At 39.2% G+C, this 15,469-nt stretch overlaps 2 protein-coding genes across 8 annotated transcripts in view; both read right to left on the reverse strand.

Moving 5' to 3' along the window:
- LOC106959240 (uncharacterized) overlaps nt 1–9,961 on the reverse strand; it is a 21,945-nt gene extending 11,984 nt beyond the window's left edge. Inside the window, exons 1-12 of one of the 3 annotated variants that reach the window (XM_015051680.1) lie at nt 8,552–9,961; nt 6,497–6,531; nt 5,314–6,410; nt 4,453–4,704; nt 3,863–4,021; nt 3,603–3,701; nt 2,979–3,240; nt 2,840–2,899; nt 2,656–2,762; nt 1,201–1,329; nt 1,011–1,118; nt 489–621 (exon numbers count right to left, since the gene is read on the reverse strand). In XM_015051680.1, the coding sequence (XP_014907166.1) occupies nt 489–621; nt 1,011–1,118; nt 1,201–1,329; nt 2,656–2,762; nt 2,840–2,899; nt 2,979–3,240; nt 3,603–3,701; nt 3,863–4,021; nt 4,453–4,704; nt 5,314–6,366 (2,362 nt within the window). In that variant the 5' untranslated portion in view covers nt 6,367–6,410; nt 6,497–6,531; nt 8,552–9,961. Of the gene's footprint in view, nt 1–488; nt 622–1,010; nt 1,119–1,200; nt 1,330–2,655; nt 2,763–2,839; nt 2,900–2,978; nt 3,241–3,602; nt 3,702–3,862; nt 4,022–4,452; nt 4,705–5,313; nt 6,411–6,496; nt 6,695–8,551 lie in introns of all 3 variants that reach the window. The other 2 variants (XM_015051679.1, XM_015051678.1) reach the window with 2 other exon arrangements.
- A 3,138-nt stretch (nt 9,962–13,099) lies between these two features.
- The window catches only part of LOC106959234 (DNA (cytosine-5)-methyltransferase 3B-like), a 38,123-nt gene continuing 35,753 nt past the window's right edge, over nt 13,100–15,469 (reverse strand). For 4 of the 5 annotated variants that reach the window (XM_015051671.1, XM_015051670.1, XM_015051668.1 and 1 more), the window contains exons 19-22: nt 14,796–14,881; nt 14,652–14,739; nt 14,455–14,573; nt 13,100–13,347 (exon numbers count right to left, since the gene is read on the reverse strand). In XM_015051671.1, coding sequence (XP_014907157.1) covers nt 13,206–13,347; nt 14,455–14,573; nt 14,652–14,739; nt 14,796–14,881 — 435 coding nt within the window. In that variant the 3' untranslated portion in view covers nt 13,100–13,205. The remainder of the gene's footprint in view (nt 13,348–14,454; nt 14,574–14,651; nt 14,740–14,795; nt 14,882–15,469) is intronic. The other variant, XM_015051669.1, reaches the window with a different exon arrangement.

The following is a 15,469-nucleotide window of genomic DNA, read 5'->3' on the forward strand; positions in this document are numbered from 1 at the left end:
TCGTGATGTAGAGCTGCCCCCTGGCTCTGATTGGTTGTTTTGGGATTGTTTCTTCAACAGTTCAGGGTTATTCAGTATTAAACTGTCACAACGAATGTAAACATTTTTTATAAAAGTTACAAACAGCAGAATTAACATAGAAAATACTCCTGGATCTGTTTCTTTTTCTGCTGGATGTTTCTTCTTGTTATAGGGATATTTTTCCTCTCTACTGTTGCCACATGCATGCTTACTGACTCGATTCGATCTGCCTTTAAATTATGTTGAATATCAAAGTGAGCTTAATGAACTGCTTGATTCAATTTCCATGATTTATCGTTTTTCTTTTTCTACTAGAAACTGGATGATAAAAATCTTCAGTTTGGTGTTTTAGGCTCTTTTTTGAAGTATAATTTTGTTTACAGAGACTTCACAATTCATTTTATTTGTTGTTTGTTTATTTTAAAGGATATTTGAAATGTTTTCCAGTTCCAGTGTTAAATATTTACCTTGTTTAGGTCTGAGTCCATCCGGACCGGTCGGCTGAAAGCCCCCGAATGCCCAGTCCAGAACCTGCTTCAGAACTTCTTCGCTGTCTTGGAGCAAAGGAGAAAACTTCTTCCCACAGCGCATTGCTGCCTCCTGCAGGACACAAACGGAAATGCTTCAACCACAAAATAAAAACAACATCGCAATGTGTTCACTGACGTTTGACCTGTTCAACATGGCGGCACTGCAGGGTTTGTTTACTTTTCCCAAAGTAAAATTCAATAAATTTTCCAACATTTTCAAGGTAAGTTTTCAAACTTTTCCAGCGCCACAATTTAGAGATAAAATCAATACAAATGAACTAAAACAACCGTTTCAATTCACAGCTTTATATTATTCTTAATAATTTAATAAAGTCTACAGCAGGGTCAAGGTAAACTAAAATATAGTAAAGTTTTATGCTTTGAAACGTCTCACACCTTATGTGAGAACAAGCAGCTGCCACTAGTCTGTAGGGTCGCCTAGAGCGGCTTGATACGGACCTGCAGCGACAGGAGGACGGCCTCTCGGTAGGTGACCAGGGTTGCAAAGGAGTTGGCGCAGAAATACTGGCTGAAAGCAGCAAACGGCTTCAGAGACTGGAGACTGACCTGCAATCGGAGACAACATGGCGGACATTTTACCATCTGCAGAAAAACGACCAACCAGTAAGAATGAAGCGGAAACACAGACCTGAGAGCACATTCTCTGGCCGTACCACTCCACCATCCGCTTCTGAGGACGATGGACCTGGTCTTTGAAAGGGACGATGACGCCGGGCCACGGGGAGAAACCCTCAATCTGACCCCAGACCAGCTCCCCCTGCAGGCGAACACAGGCATTTATAGCACAATCAAGTACCTATGCTACCCTCAGTTGTTATAAAAATATTATACATGTCAAACATGATGTAAAAGAAATTTTACTTTCTGATTTAACGCCTTGAAATGGGGTCTCTGTCTCTTTAAGAAGCTCCTGTTCTAAGGCTCCGTCTTCAGGAAGTCATCACAACATGGCTCCTATGTTAACCCTTTAAAAATGTTTTTATCAGCTCAGAAAAGTAGCTCCTACAACAACTTCTTGCTACTGGCGGGCCAGAAAATTCATAATTAAAATGCAAAAATTAGTTAACCATGATTTTCTGCTTAACATTAAAGATTTTTTAATGAAATCTGACTAATCTGTACATCGTTACAGCTATAGTAGACCATTGCCTTATTAAAAGATAAACAGACAATTTCCAGTTTTTTGGGTCATCAATTGTTTTCTGTTTTGTTGGCCAAGTTTTTATTATTCTTGACTTGGAGCCAGATGCCAAACAAAATCCTTTCAAGGACCACAAATGGCCCCAGGGCCACACCTTGGACACCCCTGTCCTATAGAGCTCAGCAGTTCCACCAGGTGTTTGCTAATTGCTGCTGGCTAGTCTGAAGGAGCTGAGTGGGGGAGGCGCTTCATTGTTGGAGGCGGAGCTTGGTCCAACCAGGCATTCCGCAGCTGAATGGTTGCCATGGAGATCAAAGGATTTCTCAAACATGAATGAAAGAATCAAAGCAAGGCTCCAGGTGTGTTTTTGATGAGGGAATAATATCGCTACATGATGTAAAGCTTCAAAAAAGCTGATTTTACAGAAAAATCTACTTTTAAATAAAAGTTGCAAAGTCGATTCTTCAGTAAAAATCTCTGGATTGGCCTGGTTCTGCTCATTATAAAAATTGGTAATAAAAAGACAAAAAACTTTGTGTTGTACATAACATTTTCAATTTTAAGAAAATAATATTGGTTATAATTGTAAAAAATTAAAATTAAAATAAAAAAATCAACCACATGTATTTGATAGGTCAAATTCATAAATATCGTATAAAATGGCTCAACTATGTGCCTGGAAACACATAATAAAGCCTCTTTAATTTTCTGAATTTGTCTGAAAATACCAACCATTTAAAAAAAAGTGACCTAAATCCTGTTCTAACAGAGTAACGGGTTAAATCGAGCCTGAAAGAATTAGAAAACTAGATTTCTTTTTCTTTTAATACAGTAAACATAGATCTATGATGAATAACAAACAAAAAAGAAAAATTGGACTACTTTAGTTTTGGGCACCCCTGACATTCTGTGATCCTCCCCAGGTTCATCAGAAACACTTACAACAGATTTTTCTTCACAACCCGGTAGCTTCGTTGTAGAGTCCCAGCTCTGATCCTCTTCATCGCTCGTCACAATGAAGATAAACTCTCCCTGATGAATTCCTTCACCTGCAAAGCGGCACTAAATGAGCAGGACTTGCAGTGAAGCAGAAAGACGTAGAAAAGATTCACGTTTATCGTCTTACTCGTCTTCGTCCGCTGGCCGGCCGGAGACTTCACGGGCTCTTCTGTGATGTCAATCACATCTGATAAAACCCAGCCAGAGAGTAAGCTAACAGAGCTACAGCAGACCAGCTAGCGTCCAGGTAAACTGGGGAGTCCTACCTGAGGAATTGTCTGTGTAGTCCATGTCATCCACACTCCTGTTATGCCTCATCTTCTTATATATTAAAGGCTTCGCTGCAGGACTCTTATCATCCTCTGATGAACTCTCATCATGTTTCACTTTGACTTTCTGGCAGCCAAAAGCCTCCAGAGAAACTAATTTCTTCCTACCGACTGGCGATCGTTGTCCCCAGACCTCCATGTGCGGTGAAGCCACGGGAGTTTTCTCCCTGTAGGGAGGGATTCTCAGGTTCCTGTAGGCCTTCAGAGAGGAACAAACATAACTCAGGTCTTCACAGCAGTCACAATAAAACCAGTGGTGGGCACTGCGAACTACAACGCTAGCTGTGCTAACCCTAAAGCACTAATAATAAACATCAGTTAAGCTAAAGCGCTGCACATGGTATTTAGCAAAAGCTAACGTTAAAGCACTATAACAACATGGCATTTAGTGGAAACTAACTCTAAAGCATTAAACCAACTCAGTATCTAGTGGGAGCTAATGCTAGAGCGATGTACCAACTCACCACAGGACCTGTATTAAACAGTCCATGCTGCTCACTCGGGTCACCTCCAACCCATTTGATTAAATGTGAATTCAATATGTTTTATGTAGCAACTCACCTTAGCAAACACCTGTGTCTGGTGCAGAGAGCTGGGCAGCGCCAGCAGGGTCAGAAACAGCTTGTGCAGAGTGGGCCACGGTTTCATTTTGTCCAAGATCTGCACAGACAGCAGCAGAGACTGCCGGTTTGATCTGACACTTTTTCACCAAAATAAACTGATTTTCCCATATTTCTGAGGCGTCTTGGACAAACGACCCAAACAACGACATTCACCACTTCATTTCCATGCCACATTTAATCCCAACTGTGACCTCTTACCTTCACCCAGCTGCTACATTCGTCACTGCTGCTCTGTTCCTGGATGAGCTTCCTGAAATCGCAGCAGCTGCGTTGCAGCTCCACCTCTGGAGGCCCGGCGGCGCAGAGCCCCAGCTGGACGGCCATCACTGGCAGCACCTCCCAGGGAAAATGTTTCTCCTGCAGGACAGATGGAGAGTTCACCAGAAAACCACAGCAAGCACTTGGCATGTTCAGGTTCCCCCAAGGTGTTAAGCCTGGCGAGCCACAACATAAAACACAGACAGCTGAATAGTTCCTGCAGTATATGGGTGATCTGCTGCTAATTTTACAGATTTGAACCAGGTGAAGCTAAAACTATGGTACCTGAGGAGTTCTGGGTGGAAAATATTAAAGAAGGTTTTTAATCTTAAATACAAAATCTATTTATATTGTACAGTTTTAGTTTAATTACTGCTCTCAGAGTGTTAGTTCAGCAAATTTCATGTTTTAGTCTGTATACTCTGATTACTAAATTGGTAGATGATTGGGTTCAATAATCAACTGATTTTGATGAATCATTTCAGAAGTATTTCTAAGATCCAGGAAGTGAAGGACGGTGGGATTCTTACTGTGATACTTTCTGGATTTTTCAGCACCAGCCCGATGTTCCTGAGCGCCACGTCTCCGAGCGGGCCGGGGATGCTCTCCACCAGACTCTGAAGGGCGGCCCTGTAGAACGCCTGGGCGTCCTTCAGGAACCGGGCCAGGTTCTGCTCCCCCAGACTCGGCCCGAAGGCCAACATGAAGTCTGATGCGCGCGTCCCGACGTTCACCTCGGTGACAGGGAGCAGCTCGTCGCCGTGAAGCAGGTCCAGCTCCCGCTGCAGCATGAAGGAACGGAGAGATTTATCACAATATTTTAACAAAAATATAAATGGTGATAAAATAACTACACATTACTTCTTTTTTAGATAACTGCATGACAGAATTCAGCACCACAAACATAAACACTTTCCTTTTGTCCACAGATTTCTCTCCATGCTGTTTTTTATTTTTAAGCAGTTAAGAGGAGAAACCTTAAACTAAGTTACCCAGCAGGTTGTTGCTAGGTAACCGAACTTGAAACTGCTTCTTACCCAGCAGGTTGTTGCTAGGCAACCACAGAATGAGTGGGTCACTCTCTTTGCTGATTGGCTGATTCCCCAGAATGTTCTGGATCAAAGTTCAGTGAATATTTTATATGTTGAATTTTCTATCTGAGGTATTATCTACTGATATTGGTCACATGTCTATTTGGAATATATTGTTGATTTTATTGTCCAGTCCTACTGACAGTTTTATCTGAAATGTTTGTATTATTTTTATTATTATTTGCTTCACCAGAGCATCAATAGATGTCAGTAAGTTAGTTATTATTATTACTGGACAATAAGCCAATAGTTGTTATTGACTTATTGTCCAGCCCTATAAGCGATACGGTAAGTGCTCACCTCTAGGAGGAAGCGGTCGACGGCGTGCGGCCGGCAGATGCTGGTGGTGTAGGACTCCATCAGGATGGAGGTGAGCTGCAGCTCCATGCTCAGCTCCGCGATCCCGGCCCGCTGCAGCTCGTTCAGCTCCCTGAGGGGCTCCAAGGCGTGGGACAGGAACAGGAACTGCAACCGGACCGCGTCGTCCAGCAGCCGGCTCCGGATTGACGCCTCTGCCTCATTCAGCGATTTAAAATACTCCCGCAGGTCCTGCCACCGGGCGGCCATCTTCTGCACGCTGTGGGCGAGGAACAGATACTGTGGGAGGTGCGGGCCGGTGTCGGCGAACACCTCCTTCAGGCTGCCGTTGATGGATGGACAGATGGAGTAGTGGCGGTGGACGTCTGTGATGAGGTCGATGGCGTGGCTGAAGGCGGCGGTGAGTCCAGCCTGGCAGGTGCGCTCCGCGATCCCCGGGATGCTGCAGAGCGACAGCAGCTTGGGGCTGAACGCCTGCAGCTGCGACACAAACACCCGGCTCAGCCCCGGCTGCGGCGCGCTGCTGTAGAACGCCACCAGGTTGGACAGCGGCAGCTCGTACTTCCGCAGCGCCTCCACCAGCAGGCAGGCGTCCGAGTTGGCAACATGTGCCACGACATCCATATCCTTCGGCTGGCGAGGGTCGGCGCTGTCAGTGCTCATCTGCAGAGTGTGCAGCAGCTTCACCACGCTTCGGCATGAATGCTCATCAAAGTATCCGATCAGCAGGACACTGGCGCTGCGTCCCGCGCCCAGATCCACACCTACGTACAGGTAGACAGAGTAGGGCCGGTTGGTGATGACCGCCATGATGTCCTCTGGCTCCGCTGAGTAAACTTCATCCTGGAAGTAAGTTCTGATGAAGTTCACCAAATCGTTCGCAGGAATCTGCTTGTCCAGGCGCTGGATCTGCTCCTTCACCTGAGCCTCCTGCTTCAGATCGGGCTTCTGAGCCGTCGACATGTAAACCACGTCCTCATCGTCTTCTGACGTCAAACAGATCACATCCGAACTCTGGCATGTTTTCAAATCCATATTTACAGGAAGTTCAGTGTTCCTGGGAGAATGCTGACCTGGACCTGAAAAAAGAAGAGTTATATTTAAAAATTATTTTCTGTGATGAAAAACGTCCTTTAATATATCAGAAGTTTCACTGGAACATTACCAAAACTGTTGGGCTTTTTAAAATTAGCTCCAGACCTGTAAAGAACCAGACAAAAGACCAATGAGGTTTTTATGCCTTCCTTAGCAAAGGGAGAGATCCACAACCTCCAACCCGCTCTGGATCAAAGACTGGTGAGCTCTGCTCAACTCTGCTTGGGAACTGGCCTTTATTATGATGACCTTCTTCAGGGGAACAATGCTGAGATAACAGAACAGATGGACCCTGGAGTGGATAATTACATCATAGATAAAGAAAGAACCTTAAAGAAAACTGGTCAGAGGCAGTTAGGCAACTGAACACATTTAGACAAAACATTCAAATAAAATGATAAAACAATGATTAGTTGTACCCAACAAAAACCATCAGTCTAGGCTTAAACAATTAATTGGATTAATCGTGATTAATTATTAGACCTGTCACAGTAAGCAATAAATCAAATAATATATTAAAACAAGCTCAATAATTTCCATTTGCATGATTTATGACTTTTCTCTTTCTACCAAAAACTGGATGATAAAACTCTTCAGTCTGGTGTTTTGGTCTCAACCAGCAGTTTTATTGGAGGATAATTTTGTTTACAGAGACTTTATAATTTATTTTGTTTGTTGTTTCTGTTCTTTTGTTTATTTATTTTGGATATTTTAAAAGTTTTCCAGTTCCTGTTAAATGTTTATTAGGATATAAAGTTTAATAATCTTTGAGAATGTGTTCATGCTTTATTACTGTTAGAATAGTAATAGTATTATATGTTATGTAATGTTTCAAAACAACATTACTGTTCATCGTAATAACTTCTAGAACAATTTATCGTTCAGAAAAATTTGCTATCGTAACACGCTATTAATTGTGATTAATCTATTGTTGAAATAATTGTCAACCACCTTAGTAATTGATTAATTGTTAACTGGTGTAAAAAGCCCCCCCAAAAAAGACAGCGTTATCAAAAACGACCTTTTTCTTATAAGAGGGAAATTAGAAGGGATAAAAGTACTAAAATCCTGCCAGAACAAAATATAAATAAAAAATATCTTCTACTTAAAAAATATGACAAAATGATAATTTAATTTATATCGTATATGAGCATTTCTGGTGGAGTAAAAACTGCGAATAATTTACATTTTACTTTTGCGGCAAGGTCCATTTTCTTCCTACTTCCGTCAGGGTCATTTAAATGGCTCTGACATCCTACGCATCCCCAATTGGAGGTGATTCTGTGACGTCATGACAGTTCCGCCAATCGGGTCGAAGTGAGCAACTTTTCAGCCAATACAAACAATCCAAATAACTTCGCAAGACATGCTTAAAAGCGAAAAAAAAAGAAGAAGAAAAAAACATGGAACCAGGCAAGTTAGGGGTTGGGAGTGAGAACAATACCAAACGAAACAATGAAGCCTTAGCTGAACTTTCGCTCACCAATCACACAAGAACGACAACGTTAAACAACATAAACTTAATCAAATTACAACTTATTGTAACGCTGAAGTTACCGATAGCTAGTATTTAAATGGCCCAGAATACTGGCGCCGAAAATCAAAATTTAAAGGGTTTAGAATGGTTAAACGTGAACCAAAAGATGGTTTAAAACACAACTGGCCCATTCACTAAGAAAATAGCTGAAATCGTCTTGTTTCAGTCTTTCACAAACAAGACTCATAAATTGTGTTTTGAAGAATTTGTAAAAATGCCAACCAATAACAATAATATCCATTTTCGTCTGTTTAAAAATAGAGTAAAAGTTTTAAGTTTGTACACAATGCAGAATAACTTTGTCCAAGTTTGGTCATTGTAGGCATTTATTTAAGGAGTTAATCACAAGTCAACAAAAACGGCGAATTAACCCTTTACTCCAATCGGATGCTAGCTTCTGCGTCGTTTGTTACGCAGAAGTACGTTTAGTGAACCAAACCAAACAATGTAGCTACATTTCGATGAAACAGCAGCCTAAATTATCAAGCTAGATTGTTTGTCAACGTGTTTAGATTTTATCTGACAATCAATAGTTAGATTTTAGTTGAACACGTAGGAAATGTGTTTAAAAAGACACGCTAAACTTACCCACGCCGATCCGTCCTTCCTCTCTACCTACTGCCGTCGAACCATCAAAGAATCCAAAAAGTGTATCCTTCCGCCGAGAGCAAAGCCCTGGTCCCCCACTGCGAGGTCTCGACAACGTTTCCTCGCTTTTAACGCTAGTACTAGCCGCACAGATAATTGTAGGTTAATGGCCAACAATTGTCAAAGTAGGCCATTAAACTATGTCTAAAGTAATTCTCGGCCTTTGGATAGAACACCAGTATGCGTAAAAACGAGCAAATCTTTCTAGATTTTTCCAGATCGAGACGCCATTGTAGTTAGCCTCCAGCTAACATCAAATGAACGGCATTTAAAGTGATAGGCGTTAGACTACGCTAAAAATCAACGTGAATGTTACGAAAAGCACACTTTTACACATATTTCCTCAGTAAATGAGTTCTGAAACAGTTTATTTTAACATATAACTACGACAGGCGCATTATAAATGCAAACAAATGAAGATTGCCCTTTTTAAAAGAAGGTCGCAGGGCCATTTATATGATTGTATTCACGATTCCCCTGTTTCTACTATTGAGTTCAATCACAGGATCCCTCGCAAAAGTTTTCACAACGTTTTAACTTTTCCACTTTTTCTAATGTTACAACCGCAAACCACACTGTATTAATTTTAGATTAATTTTATGACAAGAAAACGGAAAGTAGTGCCTAACTATGACGTAGAAGGAAGAGGATACACGGTGTTTTGTTTCTTAACATTAAAGTATGAAAAGTGTGGTATTTATTTGTATTCAGACTCTTTTTCCACAAGCTTTATACATCTAAAAACTGAAATCTGCCCCTTTTATTCTTTATAAAACAGCTGAAACTCAAACTAGATGGATATAATAAATACTCGTATCTGGATTAGGCCAAAACTTTAGGTGGATCATGAAAATGCTTTTATGTAAACCATAATATTGTTGCTCTGATTGTTTTATTTAGGGTCATTGTCCAGCTGGAAAGTAGATCTACGTTCCCTAGTCTCCATCTTCCCATCAACACTTAGCAACTTCTTATTCTTTCGGTTTTACGGCGGTTAGCAGCCATTTTACATGGAGAATTACCGCCACCAACTGGACTGGAGTGTGAATCATGAGAGTACGAACAATAAAAATATGTAAATTATTTTAAATCAAAACTTTGCTTTCCAGCAAACCATGTAAATTATTGGTAATAATTATTTGGGATCCAGAAAGCCAGATAGAAACTATAGATAAAGCAATTATCACCTCATTTGGTGAGGAAAAATGAAAATATTACACACCAAAATATAGGAAATTAACTTCCATTGTAAGAGATGCAATGATTTTCTTTACAGAACATCATTATTGCAATGAAGCAAAACAGGAGCGTGTTTAAAGTTAATAATTCCTTAGACAAAAAGGAATTATTTGAAACAAGGTCATATTTTGCTGAAAAGTAACATAAGTTTGTTTTGTACTATTTCAAGGGTACTGATGTATTTGAACTAGAAACTAGATATAAAAAAATACTTGGCTAGAGTTTGTGTTTTTGCAGTGAAGTTCAAACCATCCCTTCATATCCCCTACTCCAACGTCTTTCTACCAGTACAATCAGACAGAGATCTAAAGTAGCAAAAGCAAATGAGGTGGATTAGCAGTGTTCCAAAAACTAAACGTTACTGTTGAATATTGTCTTTGTTCCTGGTTCTTGTTAGCAGGTCATGATAGTCTTCTGTCAGAGACTTCTTCAAATATGTTGTGAGACTGACTGCTTCTGGAGATCCTTCCCTCTGAAGAGACGACGACTCTTTGAAGATGATATGAGTTAAGACATTTAATTTCCCTCTGGTGTAAAGTGTTTTAACTTTGTCAGACTTTGTCTCTGTTTTAGCCAGTTTTAAAAATGGTAAATTCAAACTTCCCTGTGAATTTTTGACAGATAATTAAAGTGTATTTATGCTGTGAAAATTATGCTTTAACCTGGAAAAATAATCAATGAATAATGGCTCTTACATTACATGATGTAATGTAAAAGGGAGTTATGGATAGGTAGATTTTTCCCACAAAGTGAATCATTTAGACCAGGTTTTTCAAATTGGGGGCCACGGCCCTCCAGAGGGCCACCAGGGGGCGGTAGAGAGGCCTCTGAAAGTTGGACAGAGGATTGAAAAATGAAAAATTAAATCTAATAGGTCTTTTAATTATAATTTTTAGATCTAATCTACTTTTCAATTACACATGGTTCCCACAAGTCTGAACCAGAAATGATTTGTGCCACTCAACCGCCATCTTGGTAGGCAAAGCACAGATGAACCATGGCTTCAAGACCATCTAAAAGAAAGTATATTAGGAAAGAAAAAGTTTAAGACTTAATAGTTGTAATGTACTGATATTTACAAGTTAGATAGGAACGAAACAAGAGCTAATTCTGAGCTAGCAACTGCCTACCAAGATGGCCGACAGCTACAAAGTAGTATTTTAACTTATAAAATACAAGTTAAAAAAACTTATTGAAACGTAATTTGCCAACGTTAGGAACTCATGGCCGACTAAAATCAGAAGATGTGAAACAGAATAAGCTAAACGTAATAATTACTGAATAGTGAATAAAAGTGAGTGGAAAAGCAAAAATGCTTACAGAAAGAACAAGAACTGACACCTGTTTGTGTTTTGTGCAGCAATGCTGCTTTTTATTATGTAAAAAATTATAAAACCAGCTACTAGTACAAGTGTTTTTCTCTCTAAACTGTTGCAAAACAATATAAAAAACTCAATCTCTGTATCTGAGATGATTTTAAAGGAGAGATTAATATGAAAAAAATATATACTGTTAAAAAATACAACAGTGCCCTAAAAACAACTACTCTGCAGATATGGTCTAGTTTACATGCCTAAAAATACAAACACACACAACATAAAACTCCTAAAAATCTGCTAAAATGTTCAGAAACATCAAGCTGGATGACGGGATAATATTCTAAAAGCAAAGCAAACTAGTAATACTTGTTAGTTTAAAGCAGAATATAAGCGGTTATAATAAAAATATAAACTAAGCATGAAAAAAATAAGGTAAAAAGTGTTCTTATGAAGGCTGGAGCGTCTGACAGGAATCGTTCCTGCTAAACAAAGTCTTGTAAACCTTTTTTTACAGTACGTAAAAAGAAACCATACATGATGAGCAGATCCCAGATTTCAACACCTGATCGGGTGACAGTTTACATTACAAGTCACTTCCAGCACAACCTGGCAGGAAAACATGTAGAGCTCAGAGGTTTCTGGTGGTTACAGTACAAAATGTTCAGAAATGTGCAGATTTCCCCGAACGGCCGGAACAAGTTTCAGACGTTCAGCAGTCAGTAGCAGAACACGAAGGGAGCCGTTTGGTTTAAAACTGGTTCACATTTTCTTTTTGCCGTCTAACAGATCAACGCCAGCAGATCAGACAGAATCAGACGCTGAAAACTTTCTAAATAATCTTAAGATTTGCTTCCAAATCCAAAAACAGGAGCAGAACATTTTGGAAGCTTTTAGGGAAGATTTGAACGTGAAAAAAAATTAGATTCAAATGCAAATTCACCTAATTTATTTTCCCCATTTTCATCTATTTTGAGCACTAAATTAAAGTTTATCCACTTATTTATTGTTCTTATTTTCAGCAGAGTGAACTCTGCTACAAAAGCACAAAATCTTATAAAGTATTTTTAATTTAATTTATAATGCAAATATCTTAGAACACTGAAAAAAGAAAAATAACTCAAGTAACTTTCATAGAATCATGTAGGAGCTTGTTTTCAATATTGAGGTAAAGATATTTAACCTGTAACTTTCATCAATATCTAAGGATTTGTTGACTTAAAGTCCTAAAAAGTTACATATAGGTAAGTTTTGTCTTATTTTGGATCCACTAAAACATTTAAAATAGAAACTAGATGAAAAATACCGACTAAGATTTTCTGTTTCACAAAATAAAAACGCCAAAAAAGAAAAAAATTGTTTTGATTTTACCGGCCTCATTTTGGTTTTTTTCCCAAGTATTTTTGTTTAGTTTCTTTTCTAAATATACTTAAAATAAGAGAAAACGAACTTTGAAATAACTTTTTGCCAACAGGTTTTAATTCATCAGTAATTTTGATGAATTAATACTAGATCAGCATTTATATTAGAAGAACCTTTTCATTAACGTTAAGGAATGACTGTTGAAACAAGCTCTGGAACGTTGGTTTTGTCATCTTTGAAGTGTAATAAGATATTTGCAGTAGAAACTAGATGAACATACTTGGTAAGATTTTGTGTTTTTGCAGCAAAGTTGCGTAAAACAGCTCTGCTCACTCAGGTTTGATAAACTTCAGTTTAATGGTCAAAAATGAAAATGAGGAAAATAAAGGAGTTTTTTTTAAGTGCCGGTTTTGTTTTTACCAATTAAAATGTGAATGAAGTGGATTCGTTTAGATTTTAATCGGCCTTATGGCTGGTTATTTTCTGAGCGGCTCAGGAAACGGACCGGTTTTCAGGGAGTTTAAAGAACTCCGATTCTGGATGATCCGATCAGCTTTTTCTCTTTTCAATCATCCAGTGAGAGCCGCTCTCATTTTCCAGGAGCTCTGGTTCGAATCAAAGTAACTCTCTCCATGCGAAAGTGTCTGACAGAGTGAGACGTCTTCAGGTCCCTGCGGTTATTCGCAGGCGAAGTAATCTTTGAGCGGCGCGAACAGATGCCTGATGACCGGGACGCTCCAGGACCGGCCCAGCAGCCGCTGCCGGGCGCCGCGGCCCATGTTCGACACATCGGTGTAGTGGACCGGGAATCCAAAGATCCTGACGAAACAACAGTAACAAAAAGCATTAAGAGTCTATATGGTAGGCTGTTTGAGCATAAAATCAGTTCCACCAGATGTCTAAAATTGGTTTATGATTAGACTTATTAGGTCAATCACAATAAGCAATAAATAAATCAATCACATGATCAATTAAAACAATATCAATCATTTTCATGGTTTGTTGTTTTTTCTGTTTCTACCACAAACTGGCTGATAAAATGTTTAGATGTTTTGATCTCATCCAGCCATTTTTAAAGATAATTTTGCTTGTAGAGACTTCATAATTCATTTTATTTGTTGTTTTGTTTATTTGGGATATTTAAAATGTTTTCCAGCTCCAGTGTTAAATGCTCATTATAACGTTTATTAATCTTTAAGAATGTCTTTTTGCATTATTATCACTATACGAGCTGAAAATGTTCTCAAAATGACAATATTTTCATTTAATGCAATAATTTCTGGGACAATTTATCATCCAGCCAAATTTGTTAGGCCTGTCACCAAAACCAATCTTCCTAGTCAATAAATTGTCCCAGAAATGATTGCATTAAACGATGATATTGTCATTCTGAGAACATTTTCATCTAATAATAATAGACATTTATGTAAGTACATCCTCTCAAAGCTCAAGAAAACGTGAATTTCTCATGAACATTTAACGATGGAACCAGGAAACATTTCAAATATCCAAAATAAAAACAATTATTTTGCACTTCCCGTCTCTTTTGCCCGTTTTCCCTGTCTATGCTGAATAATTGTTATTTTTGAAAGTGTAATTTTGGCTCTTGAGACTTCTTATCCATTTTAATTATTGTTGTTTGTTTTGGATACTTAAAATGTTTTCCAGTTTTAGTGTTAAATGTTAATTAGAAATTCAAGTTTTTTTAAGCTTTGAGAGGGTGAACTTACATGTCATTATTTTGGATATTAGTTGAAAATGGTGTCAATATAACAATATTATCGTTTAAAGCAATAATTTCAGGGAGAACTTATCGTCTACTACATTTATTTCTAATGTGTCTAGTCGTAAACCAGATATGAGGACTGTGAGCGTTGGAAGTGATTTTATGCTAAAACGGCCTGCCGTAGAGGCTGTCCTGCTCACCGCTCCAGCTCCGTGCACCACAACACGTCCTCCTTCCCGTTCATCAGCACCGGGAAGTGCTGGTCCTTCCCCTGTTTGATGGAGTTGGAGCGAGTGGTGATGGTTCGCACCTTCCCAAACTGACAGAAACACGAGCCGTCAAACTCCCAGTGGAAAACTCTGCAGGGAAAATCCTGATTAACGTGTTTATGTCTGACCTTTGCGACCCGTCCGTGGTCCAGACACTCCTGCAGCTCCAGCTTGTCCATCCCAGAGGCGCAGCGTGGCCTGAAACACGCAGTTTCACTACAATCAACGTAAAGGTAAGTCTGAGAAGCAACAGTAGGCGATTCCCTGCGTACCTGTTCATCCCCGGCAGGTTCCCCCAGAAGTAGCGCGCACGATGGGCGGCGGAGACCTCGATGGCGTCGATCATCACAGGGTTGCACTGCGAAACACACAGAGGTCAGAGGTCAGCTGGGATATGTCTGTCACATGAAGAGACAGAAAGTGGCATCAGAAATCTATAATCTTGACTTGAAAACTCATTCAGCCCAGTTTAAGCTAGCTAGAAGCTAGCTAATGCTAGCTCGAGTTAGCTAGCATTAGCTAGCTCAGGGGTCTAACAAAACCAAAGAGAAAATGTTTTCATTATGAATGCAACAATAAATGGTCATTTTAGAAGGTTTTCTATAAGTTCTTAAAATCCACAACAGAATTTTAAAAGTAGCTAGCTTCAAGCTATGCTAACTATTTATCTTCATTTTTTCCATATTTAAAGAAAAGACGCACCTCATTCTACTTTGTTCCTCTTGTAATAAATTTATTTTGTTCTAAATTGAATAAACTTTACTAATTTGTTAGCTCTCATAAAATATTTTGTGCATAAGAAAATCGTTTTTTTACATCTCCAGGTGAGTTTTATTTTGTAGCATCGGAGGCAAAAGTGTGTTTTTGAATGGAAAAGGTTGCTAATCCCATATCAGGTGAGATGTGTTAATATCTATGGATTATTTATTCTCATAATTTTATAATA

This window comes from Poecilia latipinna, unplaced genomic scaffold (genome assembly GCF_001443285.1).
Source record: "Poecilia latipinna isolate Pla-1442-1.1 unplaced genomic scaffold, P_latipinna-1.0 Scaffold1058, whole genome shotgun sequence".
NCBI classification, from domain to species: domain Eukaryota; kingdom Metazoa; phylum Chordata; class Actinopteri; order Cyprinodontiformes; family Poeciliidae; genus Poecilia; species Poecilia latipinna.